This window comes from Triturus cristatus, chromosome 6 (genome assembly GCF_964204655.1).
Source record: "Triturus cristatus chromosome 6, aTriCri1.1, whole genome shotgun sequence".
Classification (NCBI taxonomy): Eukaryota; Metazoa; Chordata; class Amphibia; order Caudata; family Salamandridae; genus Triturus; species Triturus cristatus.
Window position 1 is genome coordinate 20,254,161 of NC_140589.1, and position 27,786 is coordinate 20,281,946.

Consider the following 27,786-nt stretch of genomic DNA (forward strand, 5'->3'; position numbering starts at 1 on the left):
CAGGGGTCCCCCAGGGTCAGGTAGGTACAGTTGGTTCACCCTCAGCGACTCTAGGGCGGCCGGGTGCAGAGAGAGTTAGGCCCAATGTTATCCTATGAGGGATAGGGGGGCCTTGGTTGGTGGCTGCTGACTGGCAAGCCACGCGGCTGTGTGAGCTGGGCGCCTGGTCACTTACTCAGGGCAAGTGGGGAAGTAGGTAGGTGTAGAGTTTTCACTGCCAGGGCCACTCGGGCGGCTGGGTGCAGGGTGCTTTTGAGCCTTCGGGCGCTCAATTGATTTCAATGGGAAACCTCCGGTTTAGAAAAAGACTGCAAGCTCGGGGACGAGGACTCTTCAGGTGCCACCACCACTTCGAGAGGTAAGTTGGGTAGTTGGAGGATAGGTAGGTACCCCGGGATTGGGCACAGGGGGCCGCGGGGCGCCGCGTGCAGGGGTGCCTTTTGTTGTCGGGAAATCTTACCCTCTGTTGATCGCGGTAGGGGGGCACCTTGTTCTGAGGCTGCAGGCTTCTTCAGGAGGGTCAACGGAGGTCCTTGGGTGCCGGACTCGGGGTCACAGTCGCCGTGGGGTCGTCCTCATGGTCTTTGTTCACTCCGGCACTGGCCAGGCTTGGCTGGTGCAGAGTGTGCTGGGTTCGCGGTTCCGGGCTGCTGCCAGGGATTAGAGGTAGGTTTTGAGTAGAGCCTCTACTCGTGGGAGTCCCAGGGGCTTAGAGCCAAAAGGTAGCCAGGTCCTCCGGGGTTTGTGAGGTTGCTGGCCACAAGAGATGCCGGGTTGGAGCAGGAACAGGTTCGAGGGTCGACAGGCAGGTAGGGCTGGGGCCAAAGCAGTTGGTGTCTTCCTCTGTTTAGCAGGTGCAGGGCAGGTCTTCTTTCTTCTTGCTCTTCTTTGTAGTTTTGAATCTGGAATCTGGGGAAGGAAGGTTCAGGGTGCCCCTAAATACTAGATTTAGGGGCGTTACAGGTAGGTGAAGGGCAGGGACCAATGGGTCCCTGTCTTGGGGTGGGTACACCCCCTATCCTGCCTCTCTCCTGTGGGAGGGGGGCAGTAGCCTAGTCCTGATAGGGTAGGGCTCCCCATCTTCAAGATGGCGAGAACCCGGAGATGTGGTTCACCTCTCCTCCCCCACCTGAGGGGTGGGGTTGGCAGGCTGGCACATCCCCTGTCCTTATTTGGGGTTTCCGGCCAAAGCTTCCCACCAGAGGGGGGGTTGCAGTGGCCTGGGGAAGCTCACAGAGGCGGCATGCCTTTGAAGCTTCCCCCTGCCCATCCTGGGGGAGGAGATTTAGCACCTCGCCCAGGATGTGCATTGTTGCAGGCCCAGGAGAGCAGGGGCTCTCCTTCCCAGGGGTCCAGCAACATGTCTGTTGGGTGGCAGCCTAAGCAGCCTCAGAGCAGACTTGGATTGTAGGTTAGGTTTCAGGGGGCACCTCTAAGATGCCCTCTGGGGTGCTGGGTACATTAAATCCCACACTGGCATCAGTGTGGGTTTAATGTGCTGAGAAGTTTGATACCAAACTTCTCAGTCTTTAGTGTTGCCATTATGGTGCTGTGGAGCTCGTGTTTGACGAGCTCTCCGCACCATGTACTCTTAAATGGCAGCACTGCACATACAGTGCTCAGGAATGGACCTGGGCACTGTAGGGCCACAGGGCTCCTGCTCCTGTGCCTACACCATTGGCATAAGGCACCCAGCTAGAGGGGTGGCTGATGTATGCCATGGCAGTGTAGGTGATGGGCATGGCACATAGGGATGTATGTGTGTCATGTCGACTTTGTTTTTGTCTTGCACCCAAACACTCAGCCTGCAAAGGCAGTGTGTGTGTGTGTGTGTGTAAGGGTACAGGGCCTCTAAGGGTGGCACAAGGAGTGCTGCAGCCCTTAGAGGCCTTCCCTGGTCACAAGGCCCCGGGTACCTAGGGTACCATTTACCAGGGGCTGACATGTGGCCAAGGTTTGCCAATTTGGGTTTGGTTTGTTTTAGGGAAGGAACATAGGCCCTGGGCACCTGATTGGCAGGAGTCCAGGGCACACTCAGTCAAAGTACATTCAGCAAAAAGTGGGGGCATACCATGCAAGAAAGATGGCACTTTCTCCCCCCCGGGACACGGACAGTGTGTCATTGCATATGGCGTTACAAGCTCTTGGACAGTGTATCATTGAGTATGGCGTTACAAGCTCTGGGACAGTGCCCCCCTCGGGACACGGGCAGTTTTTCATTGCGTACGCTGTTACAAGCCATTGGACAGTCAAGTTACCAACACCCCCCCCCCCCCCGGGACAAGGACAGTGTATCATTGAGTACGGTGTTACAAGCTCTTGGACAGAGCCCCCCCTCGGGACACGGACAGTGTGCGTACGGCGTGACAAGCTCTTGGACAGTGCCCCCCTCGGGACACGGGCAGTGTATCATTGCGTACGGCATTACAAGCTCTTGGACATTGCCCCCCCCCCCCCCCCCCCCTCGGAACACGGACAGTGTATCATTGCGTACGGCATTACAAGCTCTTGAACGGTGCCCCCCCCCCCCCGGGACAAGGACAGTGTATCATTGCGTACGCTCTTACAAGCTGTGGGACAGTGTATCATTGCGTATGGCGTTACAAGCTCTTGGACAGTGCCCGCCTCGGGACATCAACAGTGTATCATTGCGTACGGCGTGACAAGCTCTTGGACAGTGCCCCCCTCTGGACACGGGCAGTGTATCATTGCGTACGGCATTACAAGCTCTTGGACATTGCCCCCCCCTCGGAACACGGACAGTGTATCATTGCGTACGGCATTACAAGCTCTTGGACAGTGCCCCCCTCGGGACACGGGCAGTGTATCATTGCGTACGGTGTTACAAGCTCTGGGACAGTGTGTCATTCCCCCCCCCCCCCCCCCCCCAGAACACGGGCAGTGTATTATTGCGTACGGCATTACAAGCTCTTGGACAGTGCCCCCCTTGGGACACAGACAGTGTATCATTGCGTATGGTGTTACAAGCTCTTGGACAGTGTAGGAGAGTAGGATCTGCTTCACAAATTTACCCCAACTTTTTGCTGGTGTTTCACTGTTTTTCGACTTTAGTCTGGCTGGGACCCTGCTAATCAGGGCCCCAGCCTAGCTGCTTCCTCTCTAAAATGATTCCATGTACTTTAGGTACAGTTCAGATTGGATCTGAGGTGCCCTTATAAGTCCCTAGTATATGGTATACTATGTACCCAGGGCATAGGTACTCCAGAGGCCTACCAGGGGCTGAAGCATCTATTATGCCACCCCTGGAAAGCCACCCAAAATGACACCACAGGTCTGCTACTGCAGCCAGGGTAAGGTGGTGCATGCACCACCTTACCTATATCACTATATATGTACACACATGTAAACCTATATTAGTTTGAACCTGCTGGTCATCCATATCACTACTTAGCATACACTCAGCGATGAGTTAATCATGTCTAGACGCAGAGCTAAACCTGTAATAGCTAAAACACATAATACTATAGATACTTACCTGACTAAAGCAGTCAGTGCCCTGTCGGATGAAATAGATCGTACAGAGAGACGGATCTCAATGGGAACAGGTACAAAGGGGGGGGGGGGGGGGAACAAGTCAATGGGATTGCAGAGGTCCATACAACCAGGGAGGAAGGATCGATTATTATTGCAGATTGGGCACCGGATATAAATTCTGATATAGCTATGGCTGATATGGAGATTTTACATAGCTCTCGGATCTCAATCACACCTAATTTATCTAATTCACCCTCCTCGCCCCAGCTAGCGAATTTTACCAAAGGGGGCAAAAGGAGAAATACAGGCCAGGGAAATAATAGGACAGTTAAAGGAAAGCAAATAGTTACAAGAGGGATATCGACAAAACAGAAAGCTGCTTTAAACAATGAGCAACTTATGTGCTCTTTTAGTATGGAGGCTCTTACTGATAAAATTACTGAGATAATCCGGCCATTATATGAGAAAATTGATATTCTGACTAGAGAGGTTCATAGACTTGGTGGGTTCATGGATAAGTATAGACCACAAGCCCAACTAGTTAATCCTAGAGACCAGACTAATGTGTCGACAAATAATGTTCCCACTAATTTAGCTATCAATAATCCGTTAAATTTAGTATTGGCCGATCCTAGTATAGGTTCAAGTACAGCCAGTAACGCAGATAATAGGAAAAATCAAGAGGAACCAAAGAAACCATCTCATGTTGAAAGTATTATGCCTTTAAATGGTAAAGGAACCCAAAGGAAAGAAACCATGGAGCAGGCAAGAAAGTTACGTAATATAGATAACTCTAATACCACACATATACCAGCGGTCATTAATTTACCACCAGAATGTGGGGCTTACGTTGCTGTCTTTTCTAATGTACCCAAATTACGGGAAGGACAATTAGAAACCAACGAATCTTTAAAAAATAAAACCTTGCATTGGTTATCTAAATTTTGTGGTTTCCCCATAATGGAGGCAGATCAGATAATACATACCCAAAGGGTTGGTTGGATAGGCCCATTACCAAAAAATGTGATGGTGACTGCATAATTATCAATTTTAGGTCACCAGGTTGGGCGTCTAAATCCATAATTAATGCCCCTCCACCTTCTTGTTGGGATTTTAATACTACATTATTGCCATTGGGTTTCTTTTATAGATATCTGCCTGTGAGTGATTATGTTGTAAACCAAAAGATACATCATTCAACTATCAATCCAATACCCCCATTAGTACCTCGAGCTACATTCTTTTCTATTCCGTTGTACAATAGATTCCAACCTCTGGGCACATTGGAGGATAACGATTGACGAGAGAGTCCCGAGGTTGTACCTCTAACTGATGGAATAGATAGCGAGGTAGTCTACAAGCCAAACGGAAGAGGAAATGGAATTACTAAACAACAACCCCCATACATAAACCCCAAGCAGGTGGTTATAGATTATGATAACATTGGGAATCGTGCCCCTGTTGTTACAACTGATGTTAATGAGCGAACAATCGGGTTACAGAATGCTGAGATCGTAGCAAATACAACTATAACTACGATTCCTATCGCAAGCCAACAAATGCAAACAATAATACAAGGGGGCTATATATTTATAACTTGGAATATTGCAGGTCTTGGTAAAAAATTGGATACATCTTTTTGGCAGGACTTTATTTCCTGTGGCAATGATTTTATCTGCCTACAGGAAACATGGAGTACAACTCAGGTTATGGTCGAAGGATACTCCTCATACTGTTTGAGTGCGACGCCGTCCATTACAGGAAGAGCTAAGGGAGGACTGCTACTACTTATATCAAACAAAATACTCTGCTGTAAAATTATAAGTTATTCATCTATAGATAATCACAGCCAAGTGTTGAGATTTGAGTTCCCAAAGGGTAAGGATCTGATATTAATTAATTATTATAACTCTATCTTTTCCAATGATAGGGGAGCTTTACTAGAAGCATTGGAACAAGAGATAGATAGGGTATTGGCACTCTCTGGTAAACTGGCCATTATTCTTTGGGTCGGTGACTTTAATATACGAGCATGTCTTTCAACACAAATTAACTCCTGTGGCTTTATGAAAGTCAATAGTAACATTAATGAGAATGATGATGATCTGTTACACTTCCCTCATTGTAGATATGGTACGATTTTAAATATGATAATGGCTAAATTTGACCTTGATTTATTAGACTGATCATTTAATAAGGGTCATATTAAATGTCCAACTTTTACCGGGCGGAATGCCTCTAGTAACATAGACCATATTTTAATTTCTAAAAATAGTTTTTATACTGATTTATGGATATCTGAACAGGTGGTGAGTGATCACAATAGTATTTCCATTGTAATTTTAGACTGGGGTAACAAATTGGCGAATACCGAGGATTGTATTTTAAATATTCTTCCTGTTAGGTCTAATGGCACGAGAATTAAATGGTCTGGAGTAGACCCACCCAAAGTTCAAAAGGAGGTGGTTATAAATTTTAGGAAAAAATTGATTATTGCCTCGGTGAAGAGATCCTCCCTGAGACTTTGATAGAGGTTGTCTCGGATATTAATAGATTAATAAAGACCGTATTAACTAAAAGCACCAAAAATTTGAATAAAACAGGTCTGTGGTGGTTTGATTCAAAATGTACACTTGCATTACAAAAATTGAAATCGGCATTGGGGACCATTCCTCGAAACAAATTATATATACATGAGTGTCGAGTTGCATATAGGCAAGTTATACTGGCTCAAAAAAAAGAACTACAAGCGGTTGCTTGGGACAAATTAAATCTAGCAGCTAACACCAATAACAGCAAACTCTTCTGGGAAACTGTAAATAGTCCCTTTTTAAGAGATAAATGTACTCCAGAATTAACGTCCCAAGTGAATTGTACAGAATGGATTGAACATTATACCAATATTTTTAATCCAGATAAGGTGCCCCTAACCACATTATCAAATAATGATTTTACATGGCCCACCCTGCCTTTGCTAATTGATGTGGAAGAAGTACAGGAAGGGTAATCAATAGTAAAGGGGGAAAAGCACCAGGTCCGGACGGTGTTCCGATTGATCTATATAAAAATGAAATGGATTTATTGGCCCCAATTCTTACAAGGGTTTTTAACATTGCGGCTGCAGGGAATTTTCCTAAATCCTGGGGTCAATCACTAATTATTCCAATATTTAAAAAGGGTTCCCGCTCGGAAGCCTGTAATTATCGTCCAATATCCTTATTGGATTCTTCAGTAAAGGTCATGAGCAGAGTCCTATTAAAATATTGGAAACCTGGGCCTTGGACCACAAGATTTTAACTCCTGTTCAATACGGATTTAGGAAAGTCCTAAGTACCCTCGAACAATGTGTGAATCTGGATTTATTAATTAATAAATTTACATCAGTGAAAGGGGGTAATTTGTTTTTATGTTTTGCTGATTTAAGCAGTGCCTTTGATTTAGTGGACCACTCTCTATTGTGGACAGTACTGCTTGAATCCGGGGCCCAGAAAGAGATAGTATTCTTTTTTGCACGAGTATATGTGAGTAGTGTACGATATGGGCCAACTGGTGAACGAACTCCCTTTTTTGATGTAAGACGAGGTATTAGGCAGGGGTGTGTTTTGGCCCCCTCCTATTTTCTTTATTTATTAACCAAATAGCCACGGTCTTAAGTCAGATTCCAGCAGACGCACCAATGATAGATAAAAAGGCAGTACCAGTATTATTATATGCTGATGATGCGGTTTTACTTTCACGTACCCCAATAGGCCTTCAACGGCTTATTAATAATTTTACAGATTTTAATAAAGGCAGGAAACTTATAATTAATAAATCAAAAACTTATACTATGACGTGGCAAAAAGTCGAACTCATCAAGGCCCTTTTTTAGGTCTCGCTCTCGAGACCTATTGTCGCCGAGATGCCTCTCAAGGGAGACAGACCGGGGCACGCGCAGCGATTGGGGTCGGGGTCTGTGGACGCGCACACACACAGACACACACGCGCGCGCGCACACACACCTCGCCGCTGCCGACCCTGCTTTTCCGAAAATACTGAGAGGTGTGAACACTACCAGCGCGACGTCCGTATAATAAAGTATAAGTGATAAAGAGTTGAAAAACAAAATTACTTTTCCGCTGCAAGCATTGGCTACGCAAAACATTATTTTAACTTTTCACTTTCATTTTACTGTAAAAAGGCCTCGCGGAGAATTCACTGCATTATTAAGAATTTGCGCCTCCCCCCTCCGCCCCGCTCCCCCAAATAAGTACATCAGGAACAAACTAAAACCAATATCTATAGATTTAAACTTGGCTCTCTCCCCGAAACCTCAGCACTCCTCTATACAAAAAAAAAACGAAGGAAGGCAGTGTTATTAAATGCGCTGGCGTTGCAGCCCGCGCCCCGCATGCATGCGCCCCCCCTCCCAGCGCTGCAGGGCCATGGCGCGCGGGCGGGCACTCACCTGTTCTGAGACGGCCCGGAAGAGGCACGAGGCGTCCTTGGCGGTCAGCTTGCGGTACAGCCCCAGAGAGCCGAGGAAGTCGTCCATGGTCACCTCGTTGAGGGACTTCTGCCCGAAGTATTTCTTCATTCCCCGCTGCATGGTGGCGGTTGGATACTGCGGGCTGGGTCTGTGCTCTGTGGCCGCCCCCTCTCACGGCCCTTAATCAGGGCTCAGGGGCTGCACATGAGGGCAGGAACCTCGCACCTGCGCGCACGACGCGCCGCGGCCTCTGCGCCCACAGGCCTGCCCGGTGAGCGTCCGACCTCCTGGGCAGCAAGCATGTCGTCTGTTTTGCAGCCAGCCCCCCCCCCCCCCCCCCAAACGTGCACCGCCCACCTTTTTACAAAGTTGCAAACCTCGGATGTTTTTGTGCTCCAAAGAAGGCACGTCAAGACGTTTGTTTATCAAGCACTCATTTAAATGTCTTTGAAACGAGGACTGCAAGGCATTAGTCTTTAAACTGTGAGGTTTGCTAGTTAACAGTCTATATGGACCGATTTTTGTCACACCTGCTCATTCACACCCATCATACCTGTGTGTGGCCGCTTCGCCGTTCCAACAGGCCCAGTACCTATGGTGGTATAATTTAGTGTTCTCCAGCCGGAACTTTACCATACTCGAAATATAGTTAAATTCCATTGCCTTCTATTAATTACCCACCCAGCAAATACACAACGTCCCCTTAGTTTGCCCTGTTGCCCTGCTTTAACTTAAGTGGAACAAGTCTCACCCCTCCCCACCCCCCCAGCAAACCTTATTGGACGCTTGACATGTGCACCAGTTTCATTACACAGGGACACATTCTTTATATGGTGTAGATTGACTGTGCAGCTTTCACACAATTATGTAGCCATCACTAGAGAGGGGCTATGGCTCCGTCCACACATTGGAAGCCAGGAGTACATGTTTTGATAGGGCACAAGTTTTGTGTTTCCGCAAAAAAAAATACTTACCCTCCATACAGCTGGGATGATATTGTTTATTTATCCTGCTGCCTCATCTTGAACTTTGATGGACATACACATGACATTGGAATGCTATTAAAGTGTCTTAGACAAATGGAAAATTAATTTTGTTTTTCTTTGGCAGCAGCAGAGATGGCAGGAGGACTGTCATTATCCTACATGGAGTTTAGGTGTGACTTGGCAGTACCAATGTCACCTGACATTCTTACCTACACCAATATTACCTAAGCCAGTAGGTAGTTAGAATTAGGATGTAGTTTCTATAGGAAGAGCGTTTTTTTCATTTGCCAATAACTTTGGCATCGTTTGATTAATTTTCCCGAAATTTTTAAAGCTAATTTGACACTCACTTCAGCTGCTGTCTTGAAAGTTTCGTGGTGCTCCTTCAAGCGGGAGGCTGAGAAAAGGGAGGAGAGCCCCCAAAACGCATTTTCCCTGTGTTACTTTCCATATTATTGATACACGGCTACAGACCAAACGGCTGAACAGAATGACACCAAATTTGGTAGAAAGGTAGATGTCGGATCAGGGAAGTGCCTGTTTGTGATATTGTCAGAGGCAGCTCTTCCGCCAAGGCGGAGGAGCATCACCCACTGCTTTTAAGCAGTGTAAATAAAGGAAACATAAAATGATAATAACACAGTTTCTGTGCTGCTTTGCGTGGATGGCTGATCTGCTCTCAGAGCAGGGTAAGGAAGTAGTGGTTTGCCCGCTCCTAGTGTGCAATGACTGTTTGTCTGGCCCTATGGGGCGGCCCAAACAGTCATGCGCACTATGAATGTTCTCCATACAGGCTGCATTACAGCCTGCATGGAGAAAATGCCCAGGCCCACAGTCTCCATCTGAGTGCCGAACCACGGCACTCAGACCAATCACAACGCTGCATTGCAGCGGTGCGGTTCGTCAGGGGAGCCTATGTGCTTACCAAACACAACGCTGCAAGTTGTGATTAGTCAGGGGAGCCTGGGTGCTTCCTGTTCGGTGGAGTCCTGACATGGAGGAGACACATGGCGGCGATTAGGTAAGTTATTTTTATTTTTTTATACCTCACACCTGCCCGGCCACCCCCGAACAGTGCCGTCCGCCACTGAATTTGGTGTAAATCCGTTCAGTAGTTGTGGAGTTATTTAAAAAAAAATCCAATTTTATATATAGGGACGCAGGGTATATGCGATACCGCCCGATCTTGTGCTGAGATCTAATTGGCTGCCAACAATTCAAACCAGGAAGTGTTGGAAGCCATCTTGTGGCTCAGCTTGAATCGAGTCACAGAAAAGTTTTTGCAAAAAAAGAAAAGGGGGCAGGGTTGAAACACCCTGATCCACTTGGCCTCCTGAGGGTGTGGGGGTCCCACAGGAACCCGCAGGGCCCCAAAAATAAATTCAGCTGAAGTGCTGCTGGATCCACGGTTCGCGCTGAAAATTTTAAAAAGAAAGGAGGGGGATTGCACAGCCTCCCCCTCCTCCTGGGGCTCGTTGTGAGGCAGCTGACAGAGTATAGAAAGTATAACTAGACCAGCCAAGTCGCCCCTACGGTTTCTCCTATAAATCAAAGTTCCCTCTCCTTTTCAGCAGGATCCATGCTTGATTCATCTACAGGAATCACAGAGGTCCTACCCTAGTTAGTGCTTTGTTTCCTTTACGCACCCTGAGCCCTAGCTGTGGGTCGCATTAGGTCGGTCTGTCACCTGTAATCTTTTGCAGCTGTCGTTTGCTGCCCCGAATTGTCTGCTCCACTTCAACTTTAAAACTGAGTCACAAACGCGCATGTTTGATTAGGTGGAAATTATTATTTTTCTTTTTGCAGATTTATATAGCGTGAACTCGGCCTGAAGGTATTGGAGCACTTTATAGGAGCACCAGTTATTATTACACAAGGACACATTCATTATTTAGTAGGCATGGGAGATTAAGTGATTTGCCCAGAATCACCGGATGTGGAGTCAACCCCATTCTCGAACCTTGGTTTCCCAGCTCCAAAGTCGGCAGTCTAGCCGTGAGACCACATCCTCTCCCTTTTTCTCCATTTGGTTGAAAACATGCACTAATTATTATACTGCGTCTTACCTGCCTGGATCGATGAATGAAATCAGGCATCCCGTAATGGAAAGCAGCCTTGTTATTAACAGGCCTGTTGATTCCTGTCCATTAACACTTTTTTTTAAACTTTCTTTTTCATACCAGGCCCTTCTGAAATAAATCACAGGCTGCCAGCGTGAGTCCCTTGTTTACCTTTCTTTCATCGCAGAAGGCAAGCTGCGCTTCCCTAGCTAGCTAAGCTTTCTAAGGGCTGCCTCTTACATCAACAAGCATTTGCAATGCAATAGGTCTCGCAGTTACACGAGTTAAAGCTATTGGTATTGTAAATGACAATGCCAATAGGCATTGTTATTTGCAATGTCAATAGCTCAAACTCGCGTAAATGCGAGACCTAATGCATTGCAAATGCTTGTTTTAGATGGTTTTAAAATTCATGCTGTTACCTCTTTTTGTTATTTAGGCATTACTTTTGCTGGAAACGGTAAATGGACCAATGAACATGAAAATATTAGATATAAAATTATTAGGAATACGAATGGCATATTTAGGTTTGCAGCCAAATTGGGGGACCGGAGGGCAAAGGATATGGTGAACATATATAATGTAAGATGTGTTTCCTCAGCCCTGTTTGGGGCCGGAATATGGGGCCATTATCCTGCTGACCAACTCCAATTAGATGAAAATAGTTTTCTTAAACGGCTGTTAAGTGCCCCTGTCTCTACTTCTACTGAGTTAATTCATTTGGAAACCGGTCTTAACTATATTTCTGATTTGGCCGCTTTACGGCCTTTAATTTTATGGTCGATCTATCTGGTCCAAGAGTGAAACTGAGTTCACACAGTCCATAATTAAAGACTGTTTAAAGTTGGACTGCTGTACTCATATACCGTGGATAAGCTACATTAACCACTGGTACAACTTGTTATTTGAATTTAATATCCTTGATGAGTCCGAATACCCAATGACACTATCAAGAAAAGAGATAAAAGACTCTTTTTTGTCCTATAAGAGGGGCGAACGAGATAATAAATTAATTGGGACCCAAAAAACACTTGTGTTTTATAGGCAACTTGAACTTAAAAGTGGGTTCCAGTAGTATCTAGTAGCTGTGACAAGATCCTCACATCGATTTGTATTATCTCGTCTTAGGTTGGGAATTGTTCACCACCTCGTAGCCTTCCCGGATATGGAAAAAGGTTCCAAAGTGAAGTTCCCATGTGATAATATCTCTAATCAGAGTAGCTGCCATTTTTTACTTTTTTGCAAATTTTACGTATCATTTAGGAAATACTATCTAAAACCGATTTTTTTAAAATATAACACCGTTCAACTATAAATGCTATGAAATTACTATGTAAGTTGGAGAGCCCAGATATCTGTTTTTATGTGGCTAATTTTATAATGAAATGCAGAGTTGCCAGAAAGTCGATAGTACTCTGAAAACCCAGTTTTTATTGCAAATTTGCACATTAACATATGTTATTTTAAAGCAAACCTATATAGCCTTATGTACTGTAATAGTTGGATAGATATTGCAAATTTGCACCTTAGCTTATGTCACTTTTATGCAAATTTACACAGCTTTTTGTACTGTAATAGTTCTACAAATGAGTATTTGTATATCTGGATTGTGGCACTGTATAGCACAATGCACCTTGATGTTTTATTATGAACATGTATTTTAATAATTATATAGATGAAGGAATACTGCCAACATCATATTTGTAATAACTATACATGTAGAGGATTTTACAAATGTTGAATGTAATTGTCTAGCTTATATGGTTGTGTTATGCAAACCGAATAAAAGCTTTCTGAACTGAACTGAACTGGACCCCCATGAATCAGGCTGTTCCATCCCTCTCCTCTGGAAGCCCTGCTCCTCTGCTCCCATCAGCCAGGTTTGGACTAGCGACTCGAGGTGCCCATAAAGCAGGACCGTGTCCTTCTGACTTTGCTGTTTTGGAGGCAGTGATCTGTGTGTTCTCGACGTTGGTGTGCAATCCTGGCTCTGGGTACACCGCTGGTCCAAAAGACCCACAAACACTCTTCTGGGAACTGTAGGCAAGGAGGCTGTGCCAGGTATTGCAGTTCAAGAAAAATGAGCTGTTCCAGGAACCTGGCACCGCTCATCTGGAACTGGCGACGTATAATTGGTCCCTTGTGCTCAACATGCAGACTGCTGGGAGGATAAAGGGTGTGCCAAGACACTGGAATAGATTTTCCTATCCCAACTTAGCTCACGTAAACTTTTCCTTCCTCCGGACAGTAGTAACAGTAATCCCAAAATATAAAATGTTTTTATAGATCGGCCAAAGCACCTACATAGCTGCCTTGTGTGTGCTTTGTCTAAGCCAGGGCACAGCTAAAGCCCCTGACTTGGATGTCTCGGTTATTTAACTGGATGGAACATCATGTTGCATGAAAAAGAAACCTTCCTATCCTGCTGCGGCTACCCTAGAGGACTGGTCCAAGTCTGGCCCTGGCCGACAGACCATAGTGCATGAAAGTCTGCCCAGCTTGCCAGGCCACAATACATAAATGTATAGATGTGTGAACCATGTCAGACTCTTGCAGTGTATGTGTCATTTGTAGCGCTTCGTGAGATTTTTTTAAGTCTCATGTTTTCCTGCCTTGCTGTGTGTCTCTGTGCTCTTTTTGTATCTTACATTTATTCCTCTTTCTTTCTCTCCGACTGACAGTGCCTCACCCACACAGCAGTGCTGCTGCTGCAGCTCAGCAGGGAGGCTACGAGATCCCAGCCCGCCTGCGCACGCTTCACAACTTGGTGATCCAGTATGCCTCGCAGGGCCGCTACGAGGTGGCCGTGCCGCTCTGCAAACAAGCATTGGAGGATCTGGAAAAGACCTCTGGCCATGACCACCCTGACGTTGCCACCATGCTGAACATCCTAGCCCTGGTCTACAGGTGAGGATGTAAGGGGAGATGGCTATGTATTGGCAGGGGAGGGGAGTTGGGTGCTGGGGGAGTTCTGTCTGCCCCCCGCTTGGAATGTAAATGCAAGAAGAGTACCCCACAGTAAGGGCTATTTTCATAGGAAAGGGTCTACTTTACGGACCACTGTGTGCCTTTACCGCTCATTTAAGGTAAGTTGGGGAGTCTCCCCTCACAAATACATTGTTTTTGTATATTTATAAACATTGCTTGGTGATGGTGTGTCTTGTAAAAGCATATGCGTTGTAAAAAAAAGTGCGGGGTAAAAAATGTGTTGTAAAGGCATGCAAAGTATTTACCTGTGTTCCGACATACAACTGGACAGTTAATGAGCATTGCCAGAACAAAGTCTCCTTCAGTCTGCTATGCACTAAATAGAACTGGGAATAATAAACGATGAATAATGAAGGAACCTTTCCTTATAAACAAGACTACATATTTCAAGTTGGTTTTCTGCACATACCCGGAGGAGATTCATGTGTGCAATAAATTAAGGCCATGCTCTCTTCTTTATGATTCAGTAGCTATCTAGCTCAGACATTTCCTTTAATGCAACACCGTGTTAATGATGGCCTGCATCCAAAAGAGAGAGTTACCCAGGTAATACCAAAAGGGACCGGGTTATATAACACTGTTAAAAATAAGAAATTCCCTTTTATGCCGTTATATCTTTCTTACATTTAAGTCACAATTAGTTTGCACTGAACCAAGAGAATAGAGTTAATAATTGAACAATGTAGCACAACGTAAACAAACTTTATGTTCTTGTCATTTTTATTGAACGCATCCAAATCAAATATAAAATAATATTTACCATGTATAACACATTAATTACACCTCCTTGTCCTTTTGTCAACACGTTTCGGTGTATCTTGTGGTATATAAACACCTTCTTCAGGACTCAAAATTTAAAAACAAGATTTTTTCCTTAAAACCAGACCAATTTATCCTTAGTTGAAATCACTAGGAAGTATCAATCATGGCAATACATTTCTATTTACTGATCCATCATGCCGCCTCTGTAAAGACTGAATAGCCATGGATATTTCACAAAGACAGCACGTTATTCTTTTCTTGTGCTTCTGGTAAGATAATAGTTGGTATGTTCTTCCTTGTCCCCCTTTGTAGAAAGATTATTTTCCTTTAAAACCCCATCTTATATAGAATCGAAGGCTTTCTGATTGGGAACCGTCTCAGTATTTTTAAAATGTTATTCCTTTTTAGGATGTACATCCGCCTTTTGTCAATTGGGTCAGATGTGCAGTCCTTATGCCTCGTTCAGCGTCTCCTCATATCGGGGGTTCAAATAGCGTTCAGCATAACCACCTTATGGGAAATCTGCTCTTAAAGTCTTTTGTAAGGAAATGGAAGTGACCATGTACAGTGGGCATGGAGAGATCTGAGCTTCTGTGTATCACTGGACGTCCAGTCATGAATGATCGATAAACATAACTAATTACAATATGAAAAATGGGTTAAATTTAGAAATAGGATCTAATAAACAGTTGTAAGTACGACTTACCTCGTGGAACAGCGAGGGGCTTAATGGGAATCTTAGAGATATGGAATGGCTTGAATACATAGAACAGAGTGATTTTTGCCTTCTGCAAGAGGCATGGGCATTAGAAACCCCCCCACAGAGTTGGATTCAAGACATTTAGTGTGAACGCCATTCCATCGGTAAGAGGCAGGCCATCAGGGGTCCTTGTTATATGGGCAAGAATTACTCTAGAAATTGGCATAACCCAACTGTGTATGCCGTCCCAGGATATGGTCGGCGGGAAAATCATCACATGGGATGGAAAGGAATTATACCTAATTAACATCTATAACAGACCAAGCTCAGCTACAAAAGAATCATTAATAATAGAACAGCTTGCCTCCTTTTTAAACTCACTAGAGCCGAAGGCAAGGGTATTTGTAAGGGGTGATCTAAATTGCAATTTTGAACCAGTGGCGGGCTTTGACAATCCTTTTGAAGATGAAGATATAGCAAATAATATTCCTACCATAGAAAGTAGCAAGACAGTGCCGTGCACCGTAGCGGTTGCACAAATTATGAAACTAACTTCAGGGCAGGGACTTGGAGCTTGCAATGGCCGCTTACCCTCCGATAGACCAAATGCCTATACATTTTGAAGCGGTAACTCCCAAAGTAATATAGACTATATAATGGTATCGATGGAATTCTGGCCAAACATACTTGATTTAATAATAGACTCCAGAACCGAGAGCGATCATCAACCTTTACACTTGACACTAGCAGCTCATCTTTTTAATCCACCTTATTGAGTAGCAAAGATAACAGTACCTTCACGGACGATACCTTAGTGAGCAACAACCGTGGAGCCCTAAAGTGGTCTTACATCTTAGGAAATAGTCAGTCTATGATGCATATCTATAACACATTTGTAGACATTATTTCACCCTATATAGACATACCAGCAGCAAAAATTCCAATATTAGATTTACATAATGTCCTTTTAGATGCACTAGCTCCAATTGTGAGCAGAATACATAAGGAGAGTAATGGAGGAAGAAATGATTTAAATATAGGAGTAAACCCCTGGTATAACAAGGAGTGCTGTGAAGTAAAAGCTGAACTGATATTGGCAATTAAAAATAACAATATAATTGCCATAAGGGAGAACAGGATTAAATATAAGAGAACCCTTGATAATTAAAAAAAAACCTGGGATGACAATTTTTGGACAGACTTAATTAGTGCGGCTAAGACTAAGGACCAGTCAGGCTTTTGGAGAGTAATAGCAAAAGGAAATAAGACAGGCAGGGACTCTAAGGACCTTTTTCTTGATGCCAATACTTGGGTCGATCATTTCTCCCGCCTTTATGTGGCAGTTGAAACCGATCAAACCTCTACTATTGATGACTTGGTATTTAATTTAAAGGTTACCAGCCTACATTTTAGCTTGCAAGAAACAATTACGGCAGTTGATGCAGTTAAACCAGGGAAAGCTCCCGGCCCTGACAAAATACCAGGAGACCTATTGAAACATGACATCAGTGTCTGGGGACCATACATAAATTGCTTATGCAATGCAATAGGCTCAGGCACACCAGTACCCGAATCTTGGAAAGGGGCAGAAATCATTACGATTTTTAAAAAAGGCAATCGTTATGACCCCGCAAATTATCGCCCAATTAGTTTAATAGATATTTAACAAAAATGTTTGCTAGGCATATTTTAAATAGATTAAACGATTGGATTGAAGAGAACCATCTGCTCTCAAAATTCCAGGCAGGATTTAAAATTAAAACTAGTACAATTTATCAGGTTTTTAGATTCATATGCCTATGCTGGAAATACATACATTTAAGAAAGGGCCCTCTGTATATTGCTTTTGTAGACCTAAAGGCCGCATTCGATCTTTTGCCTCGAAACTTACTTTGGGAATTGTTGAGATGTCAAGGGGCGCCAGGCGAGTGACTCGTGCAAATAATAAGACCACACAAGGATAATTTTGCAAAAGTAAGATGGGGCCCGAGGGGTGAACTCACCAAGGCAATCCCTGTCAGAAGGGGTGTACGCCAGGGGTGCATACTGGCACCTACCTATTCTCATTGTATGTAAACAATATCCCAAATTATCTGCACGGATGCTCAAATGATTCACCTAAGCTGGGGGGGACCTGGTGCCAGCTCTTTTATTCGCTGATGACACCATACTAATATCACAAACCCCCAAAGGACTACAATGCTTAATGGATTCTTTTTATACTCACTGTACTATGAAAGGCCTCAAAATAAATTCCAGCAAAACTAAGTATTGGGCAAGAAATCCACATAGATCCTTCAAAAAGAATTTAGTGCTCAATAACCAAAAATTAGAGTATGTACAAAGTTTTAATTATTTGGGTATAACCCTAGAAGCCACAATTGGAAAAAAACGAGATTATTTTGCTTCAAAATTCTTTGCTGATAATAAAGAAACATGGGAGCAGTATTTCTAAAGCGGTGTCCTCCGCCTTGGAGGTCTTCAAACATAAAGCACAAGCGGCCTCTCTTTATGGGGCTGAAATATGGGGGCCCCACTGTAAAAAGAATTTTTAACTGGGGGAAAATACATTTTTTAGAAAACTATTAAGCCTCCCAATACGAACACCGCTAATTCCCATTGTTATGGACCTAAATGTTAAACGCACTGACCACCAAGCCATACTAAGACCCCTTCTATTTTGGGTGAGACTCTGGTCAACCATAGAATTGACACACTATAAGGAAGTCTTGGAGGAGATGCTGAAGATTGATCAGAGTAGGAGCATCCCATGGCTTAGACATGTTTCTTCCTGGTTTATGAAGCTAGGTCTACCTCGTTATTGGGAAGATCCAACTCAGTTGTCATTACCTTCAAGGAAACTGCTAAAACCTACGTTTTGGGCCTACATCCAAAATGTGTGTTACATAGCTCGACTACTGGATCATTAGCAGCAAGGTTCCTTCTTTTTAAAGAAGTAGTAAGCCTTGAGACTTTTTTGATGAGGTGCGCCCACAATTAGCCAAATCCTTCTATATGAAGTTTAGATATGGTGTGCCACAAACAAATGTGAACAAATCAAAATGGGTCAGTAACTATGACGGAAAAAAGCAATGAGTTGTGTGTATTATGCCAAAGTGAGACCAAAGAAAATGATTTGCATGTATTATTTTTCTGTTCATCATATAAACAACCCAGGAAGAAATGGATTAAACCAGTTTGCAAAAATATGAACACTAGGTTTTGTCAAGAGGCAGAAAGGATTTTGAAAACAGATACATCCCAACCAAAGTTGGACTGAAGCATTAACAGTTCATGATTATGTTTATTCGAGCCTATGATTTCAGTAAACCTTGCACATGCACTTTATGATCTAACCGTGGCACATGGAAAACTGCGATCTTGTATTTGCACTAAAAAGTACCTGTAGTTTTTAGAAGATCATACAAGAAACTGCACAGGAAAGTATAAATAATGGAAGATGAGGTTAAGTACTCTATATAAATGATTTTATAACATAATAAATGCCTATTTTTAATGTATTTATTATATTGTATATTTTTTAATAGTGATATTGCGGATAGGTCATACAACTGTCCTCTTTTTAACAATGCCCCTACGTTGCTGAATTGTTATTAACATATTTGCATCAACTGTATTTAAACAATTGAAAAGTGATTTTATATATGTATCTTTTATGGTTTTAATTGAACCGAAATAAAGAATTTTGAATTGAATTGAATGATCATAAGTGCTTCCATGGATGTCTGGAGCAGAGCATTATTCCCAGTGCCGCTCATGTCTGCCTTGGATTGGGGGTTTTGGTGTGGGAGGTTTATGTACACTAGTTTCACTGGAGACTAGGATTAATTGTGAAGAAACTGAACAAAAAAATATTGTGGACAGGGAGGGGAGCAAGATTATTGAGGCAGCTGGAAGAAATCAAAGGCCAAATAGAGTCTCAAAGTTCGAGGGAAGGTACGAATGGGCCTAACCTGCAGCCCTCGTGTCAAGTTAAGGAATGTGTTATTTGAAATCGTGTTTGCATAGATGTTGGTGTTCTGCAGTGTACTTACCTTGGAGTCCCGATAATATATTTCTGTTTAAAAAATATATATTCAGCTGGTAGCTATATAAAGCAACAGTGATGCTTGACTGTTTTCTGCTGCAGGGATCAGAATAAGTACAAAGAGGCGGCCCATCTCCTCAACGATGCCCTCTCCATCCGAGAGAAGACCCTTGGCAAGGACCACCCTGCGGTAAGTACTCGCTGTTGAGCTAGTCTGACACACAGTGTAATTGATAACGTGTTCTTCTGTGCCAATATGTCTCCCTTGGTGCATCCAATGCTTCTGCTGAGCCATAATGGTACACACTGTTATAGATGGCCCTGGCTTGCAGAGATTTCATATCTCTGCCAAAGCATTCGCACCCCTCTGCTCAGACTGACTGGAACACAGTGTAATATATAGTGGCTTGTTGAGCACTCATATCTCTATTCAAGCATTCATGCCGAGACTGGCTTAGTTATAGAAAGAATGTCTCTCTGTAAGATGTCCTATCTCTGAAGCGTGCCACACTGCTGACACTTGACTGGCACACGCTGTAATAGATGGCACTAGCTCGTTGAGATTGCGTATCTCTGCTGAAGCATACACTTCCCTCTGCAGAGACTGACTTGTACACAGTGTAATGGGTAGAACTATCTTGCTGACCGGTCACATCCCTCTGCGGAGACTGACTGGTATACAACGTAATAGGTAGTACTAGACTTGTCACATCCCTCTGCCGAGACGGATTGCTACACAGTGTAATATGTAGTATTAGCTCGGTGACCTGTCACATCCAGCTGCGGAGAGTGACTGGTACACGGTGTAATAGGTAGTACTACCTCTGTGACCTGTCACATCCCTCTGCGGAGACTGACTGGTGCTCAGCCATATAAGTAACACATCCTCTCTCTGTCAGTGCTTCTGCAGCCGTCTCCCTTAGTGCTTTTATTAGGTGTTCATTCATTGAAACCTGTGATCTTCTGAGGAAGACTTCTCATTTTTAGGGCTCGCGGCTGCGTTGCAGTGCGTAGCACTGCTCGTGCAGCGAGAGCCCCTTTGTATGGGGTGTTGAAAGCTGACCACACGCTCGTGCGTGTGATCAGGCTTTCGCCGGCAGGCACTGGCTTTCACGTGTTTAAAAAAATAAATTAAAAAAAGGCACGTGATTGGGCAAAGGCGGGAGCAGGTCTCGCCTTTGCAACACCCATTCCCGACCGTGTCTAGCACGCGCAGCAGCGCACGTTCGCCTCGCTGCCGGTGCCACGCTCCCTCACCCTGCTCCTCTGCGGTGCGCGCGCACCACTGGTTTCGCTTGCATTTTAGTACTTGAAGTCCTGATTTTACAAAATGAACATGGCCACAAGTGAAGTCCCAGAATACAAAACAAAGACATGCGCACTTAAATGTAAATGAAACTCGAGAGCTCTGCATTAGAGACCACAGCATCCTTGGTACGAAATTGATGCAGACGAACGTCGGGCCAGCGGCATGATCACAACGTTGTGTGATAGGGTGACCAGATGTCCCGTATTCATCTGGACAGTCCCGGTTCTTCCGCGTATGTCCCAGAGCAGGGATAGTGCACCCCCAGGTGTTCTAACACCCCAAAATACCAAACTCTGAACGTCAGTTCCCAATATCATAACTCTTCTATGTTGCAAGGTGCTGTCTATTAAGTCATTCTGTGCACATAAAATCACTCCAGAACTGTATTGCACATTTAAAGTTAGCAGCTCGTCACAGTTTGTTCTTTCTCATAACCTGTAACCATACTCTGTAGTCTCCAGATAATGCATTGAGTTTACTGTCTACAGCTGCGCTCACAGGGCAGCACAGTTTTTGCAAATGGGTCAAAGTTAATGTAATATTCTCATTCCCGTCCCAGGATAATTATGGGACAGTTTTAAATTTACCAAACGGTAAAACACAGGGTAACATTGTAGTTTAGGGTGTTAGAAGAATACCATGGGCTGCTTCCCTGAGGGCCCAGCCGAAGACAAAAAAAAACCCATCTTACCGATTGTGAAACAGGTGAGGGTGAATCCGTAGCAACATAACCTGGAACCCAAGTTCAGCTGCTTTCCCCAAGGGCTAGTGTTGCTGGTCCCCTTGGTGCTGCTCGCCTCGGGGGGGGGGGGGTGTCCCTGAGTGCACTAAAGCCGTAGTGGCCGAGGTAAGCCCGGAAGCCACCCTGGCCGATACAAAACAGACCCACGAGGCGGATGAAACGTGGCCGGTGGTGCTGGAATAGGACTAAGTCCCGAGGTGGTTGCGTTTCAGGGTGGCCTCTGGCACCATGCGGACCCCCTAATAATCTAGTGAATTCTAAGCGAGTCCTTTTGAAACAGAGGAGAGTAAATCGGGCTTCGGCACGCAGAAGGGCGCTCATGAGGACTTCTGTCAGCGCTTGAAGCAACACAGCGGACTACAGTCAGAACCGCTGCATGCACAAGTCGAGTGTGCGGAAGGTCATGGAAACAGAGACCAGACAAGAATCCGAGACTCCACTATGTTCGCACAGCAATAGTTATGTACAGTAATACAAAGAAAGCATGAATGCATTATCTTAAAGTAGCGGCAGGTTTAGTTTAGGGTAAATATGTGAACGAGACAATCCCCATTTTTGAGCTTGTGGACATATAAAGAGCTTCTCAGCTGCGGCTATTTTCTTAGAAACAGAGAAGTGCACATAATTAGGCGGGTTAGAGTACTGCCATCTTGGAACGGGGAGGGAGTACTTTTTGACGCGACCATCTTTAAACGGGACAATGTCACGATTGACACCGTAAAATGCAGGATGTAGGGTATGTCCTAAAGAACAATTTCAGACCTGCGAAATGACAATATTCTGTGGTAGGAGGGGAGGCTGAGATTATGCTTTCTTTTCTTTAATGCACAAACCCGATCCCACGCCTGCGAGTTCGCTCCCCCTTCTGCTTAGTGGCCCCCATTAATTACACCCCTTATTTTCATATATTGCAACGTACACAGGTTATGGTGTAAAAAGCCGCAGTTTTTATTGCATAATACGTAAAGCATGGATCAACATTTCACAACGTTTAGGGCTGGTCATTCGTGACCCATGTCTTTTTTCATAATTACATTTCTTGATAATCATGCAACTTGTCCTGTTTCTTTTTAGCCGACAGCGCTAAAAGTGGAAAAACAAGCATTGAAAATGCAATAGGTCTCGCCTTTGATTGAGTTCCAGCCATTTGCTTTGCTAATGGTATTTTATAGCAAAGCAAATGGCTTTAACTTAATCAATGGCGAGACCTATTGCATTTCTAATACTTGTTTCTATTGCTACAGTAGGAAAGCAAATAAAAGATGAGTTCTCACTCATTCTCTAATGTGTCTTCAGTTCAGTCGGTCAGAATCTTTTGATCTGTAGAATATATATTTATTTGTATGTAATGACTCTAACTTCTAACTAGGGGTATAATTTTAACTACACAGTGGATCACTTTCCTTAACAAAGTAAATCATGTTTAGTATTATGTGCCCATTCCTTGCAGTGTAACGTAGGACCAGGGCTGGTTCCTGTCTGAGGTGGCATAGTAGCCTGACTACTAAACAGCGTCTGAGATTAATATTGGCATTTAATTTTTCAAATTCAGGTTAACTTCATGAGGCATATGGGAAAAACCCAATGATTTCACCTCTGCAAACTACTTGTATCCTGGCCATCCAGAGTGGAGTGCGCTAACACAGGTGCCACCTTTGTCCAGCAGTGACTTTTAGTGTTGAAGGCAGTTTGGTTCACTGTAATACATTTGTAATTTCGAAGGGAGTTTGGGTCACTGTAATACATTTGTAGCTTCGAAGCGGGTTTGGTTCACTGTCATACATTTGTAGTTTCGAAGGGAGTTTGGTTCACTGTCATACATATCTGATAGAGACATCTAGCCGCTGATTCCTTAACTTAAAATATCCCCCAGGCGTCAGACTGGATCCGGAAAATCCTTTTTCCCTGCAATACCTCTGCACGCCGGGAAGTGGCGCCGCTCGGCTCCGTCCTGACGTCGCCCACGGAAGTGACGTCAGTGGAGCCATATAAGCCGCCCACGGCGTGCTGACGTCAGTTTTCTTCTTTTCCTCATCCTAAAGCGGATCCGGAAGAGTAATACCTCCGGCCTGTTTTTGTATTATTCAGGCCTTCTCAACGCCCTTTTTGCGCCAAGGAACAGTGTGTTCGATGCCTGCGGGCTTCAAAGCATGCCGGTCCCGCCAGATGTCGGCGACGGACCCACTGGAAATCTGTATGTGGTGCTTGGGCGAGCACCACGACTCCGTGGAGTGCGACGCTTGCTAACAGCTGCGGCCCAAAGCCCTGCGACAACGCCACATGAAGCTGCTGTCTGCACGGATGTCCCAAACTGCCCCCTCACGACACCGGTCTCCTACTCCTGGTCGGAATCATCAACACGGCGCCTGCGCTCACAAGACGACGCTCCTGTTAGGGGGCAGGCCCCAGGACCGTCATCCTTCGCCTACCTCTGGTAAGTACAAACTGAAGTTGTGGAAGTCGTCGGCTTCACCTCGAAATCATGTTGGGGCCTCTAGTTCACGGGCTTTGCCATAATCTGGCCCCCAGCGGTCAGACCTTGAATATCCTCTATTTCCGGGTGCCAGGGCGACTCGACCTCAGATGGAGGATTACTGCAGGGCTCTGCAGTCCTTTCTTGCATTCTACATCCCCCCCCCCCCCCTCCCCCTCCCTGGCGCGCCGCCTGGCCCCACAGGCGGGGTAGGGTCTCAGTTCGAGACCCCACCGACGTGTTCGCCCTCAGCTACAACCACGGGCCCTGACTCTGACTCCACAGTCGCCGCAACATCTGGACACGGCCCGTAGGGGTATTCCAAAGTGTCTAGCCCTTCCATAGCGTGGGCGCACAGCCTTCCGGGGCTCCCCGCGACCTTGCTGGAGGTGGCAGCGGCACGGTGCACATCACCACTTCGGTGCACTCTCTCCCCTCAGGTTTCCACCTCGGGTGATGTAGAGTCGGTGGCGGTCTGACTCAGAGCGGTCAACACCTTTTTGGAGGACGCCGGCTCGACTCGGACAACCAAAGCCTCTTCAGGGGGCGCCGGCTCGACTCCGGCTTCCGAGGCCTTTTCAGAGATTGCCTGCGCCAGCTCGACTCCGGCAGCTGAGGACTTTTTCAAAGGTCGCCGGCTTGACTCCGACGGCCGAGGTCGCCGGCGCCCGGTTCCACCCCAGCAGCCGAGGCCTTTTTGGAGGTCACCGGCACCGGCTCGACTCCGGCAACTGAGGCCTTTTCGGAGGTCGCCGGCGCCGGCTCTATTCCAGCAGCCGAGGCCTTTTCAGAGATCGGCACGGGAGTCTAGGCCTTTCCGGAGGTCGACGTCGCCTGCTTGACGTCACGCTCTCCGGAGCGCACGCAGATGGGGCATTGGCCTACTCCTTTTGCTGAGTTTCTCTTGAGTGGACGGATTAGCTTGCGCCCGTCCCCTACTGATAACTTGCTGTCCCCACCTCGTGGGGCCACGGAGGCTGTGGGACGTTTCTCAGGGCTGCAGCCATTTTGCACATGGAGCCGCCCTCTGTCTCAAGGCCTTCTGGGGCTTTGCGCAGGACCTTCTCCACCAGGGCGCGCGGAAGATAAGAGCCGTTGTTGCCGTTTGCGGAGTCATTATTTAACATCCTTCTCGGAACGTGGGCTCTTCGGAGGACCCCGTGGATCGTGCTGTAGCACATCGCCATCGGCCTACTCCCACTGACCCCACTTGTTTGATTTTCAATCCTGGAGCTGGAGGACTTGTGCTTCAAGCAGCCCTCTCTATCACTCCTGTTCCGTTGCACCCTCCCACTCGGGAGTCTTGGTGGTTGGAGTCATGGGGCCGTGATGTGTTTGCATCCGTCAGTTCGGCGCTACGGCCCCTGAACACTTTGTGTGTGTTTGCTCGGGCTACGTTTGCCCCGTGGATCGTGCTTTAGCACATCGCCATCGGCCTACTCCCACTGACCCAACTTGTTTGACCTTCAATCCTGGAGCTGGAGGACTTCTGCTTCAAGCAGCCCTCTCTATCACTCCTGTTCCGTTGCACCCTCCCACTCGGGAGTCTTGGTGGTTGGAGTCATGGGGCCGTGATGTGTTTGCATCCGCCAGTTCAGCGCTACCGCCCCAGAACACTTTGTGTGTGTTTGCTCGGGCTACGTTTGCCCTTTGGGACGCTGTCGAGCAGCTCCTTCCCGGACAGTTCGCATGCCAATCTGGTTCGCATCATCGGTGATGGCCATGATATGGCGCATTTTTCAATTCGATCTGCCATGGACACCACGGACTCGGTGGGTCGTGTTATGGCCAGGTCGGTTGTCTTGCACCGCCACGCGTGGTTGCGCGATGGCGTTTTCCCACAGCATGTTCAAGAGCTGCTTAGGGATCTGCCATTTGATGGGATCACTCTTTGACGCCCATGCTGACTCGGCGGTCCGATGACTCCTATCTGATTGTCTTCCCAGGTTTTAATCCTCATTGAGAGTTTTCGAATACGTGACGGTGCTGTCACGTTCTTTTCTGTTGCCCTTTGTGGGTTACTGAGGTTCTCAGTTGCGTGGCTGTTCAGCCGTGTTCTTTCCTTCTTCTGTTACAGCAGGGTGACTGTGTTGCCTTTCGTTTGAGCCTCTGCCTACGAGCATGTCTCAAGAGGGACCCTCATTTTGTAGGGTGGTGCCTTACCCTATGTGGTGTATTTGTTGGCAATTATATTGCTACTCTTCCTTGTCTAGGAACTTTTCCCGCAAGTTGACTCTTCCTACTATTGTCGGACATCACCTCTGGTGAGATCCATGGGCTTTGTTTCTCTCCAGGGGTGATGTGTTGGTTGTCTACGGTGAGTCCATGACACATCCCCGCCTCCATCGGGACGTCCTTTCCCTGAGGTTTGCTTCATTGTTTTGTCACACCTGCTCATACCGGGCGTGTTTTTACGCCTCGCTGTGCTCATCTTGTTTGTCTACGGGTGCGCATGTGCCCCTGGGCTGCAGATTCCTTTGGCCAGTGCCAGAACGGTATCTTCTGTATTCTGTGAATACCTCCATATTATGCTCTAGGTCTTTCTAGTGCCTAAGAACTTGCCTGGCAAGGTTTCCGGTTCTTGGGTCCGGTTCATTTGTTCCCGTGCTCTGCATATTTCTTAATTCTTAAGGAATAACTCTTCTCCACATTCTCCTACTTGGTGAATGCAGTTGGTATATAGCTGAGTGTGCTTTTGGGAAACAGGCTTCTGTCTATGCCTTATCTCCACATTAGCGTTTCTTCAGTTCCTGTTTAAGTGGCAGAATTCATGTCTCTTAGTGTATATATCGTTCGTTATACACGCCACAAGGGTGCTCGCATTCTGGGTTCTTTTTGCCCTCGTATTGGGCCTTCTTGCTCACTCTCTCCCTTCGGGATACAGTCCCCTATGTGTTCCTGGCCCTGCCAGTTATCCACTTGCAGCGGTACCTTTTGATACATTTGGCTGTATGCCCACCTCCTGAGCTTGCTCCACAGTAACTTTTCTGTTGTCACATGTCCTACGGGATACACATTGGTATGTGTTTTGTATTAGGCACACGAGCCTTCTCTTGCCCTTTCCCGGTCAGTCTTCGGACTGTCACCTAGTTTGATTATTTTGGCACCCCATGTGGTGTATGTTCAGGTGGTATGCTCTACCGTTCTCATGTTGTTGGGTCCTTTTGGGCATTTTCTGCATTTTCTATTGCGTTGGCACTGACCTTCATTCATCTGTGTCTGAACCAGAGAGGTCTCACACCATCCCTCGCCAACTTTTGGTGCTTTTACCTTCCCTTGTCCATGTTCATTACGGAGTTTCCTGGGTCTAATGTCAGCTGCCCTTGCATTGCAGTTCCCATCTAATGTCAGCTGCCCTGGCATTGCAGTTCCCACCGTGTTTTGTCAGCCATTGACCAATTTGTTCTCCTTGAATTTGGTGGTTGTTTCGCTGACCCTCCTCCTATAGGGTATGGCTTTGGTATCTATTCTAAGTCAAGGAATCTGCGGCTAGATGTTTCTATCAGATGGAAGAGTTTCTTACCTTTGGTAATGATATATCTGGTAGAGACACAGTCTAGCCGCAGATTCCTTAACGCCCGCCCATCCTCCCCACTCTGTGAAGACCTTTTTATAAGGTGTCTTATAGCCTAGCCCCCTCTTCCGGGTGGCCTTGGTCTTCCAGAGGTATGCTTATCTCCTCACTCTGGGGTAGGGTATATTGCTCTGCCTGGGGCCCTTCGGACTCCCCTGTTTGGTTGGTAGCGTGTTATCGT

The 27,786-nt window shown here is 45.8% G+C and overlaps 1 protein-coding gene across 8 annotated transcripts in view; it reads left to right on the forward strand.

Annotated features, from left to right (window-relative positions):
* The window catches only part of KLC4 (kinesin light chain 4), a 595,564-nt gene that overhangs the window by 209,609 nt on the left and 358,169 nt on the right, over window positions 1-27,786 (forward strand). For all 8 annotated transcript variants that reach the window (XM_085610149.1, XM_085610151.1, XM_085610153.1 and 5 more), the window contains exons 5-6: window positions 13,691-13,916; window positions 19,610-19,697. In XM_085610149.1, the coding sequence (XP_085466275.1) occupies window positions 13,691-13,916; window positions 19,610-19,697 (314 nt within the window). The remainder of the gene's footprint in view (window positions 1-13,690; window positions 13,917-19,609; window positions 19,698-27,786) is intronic.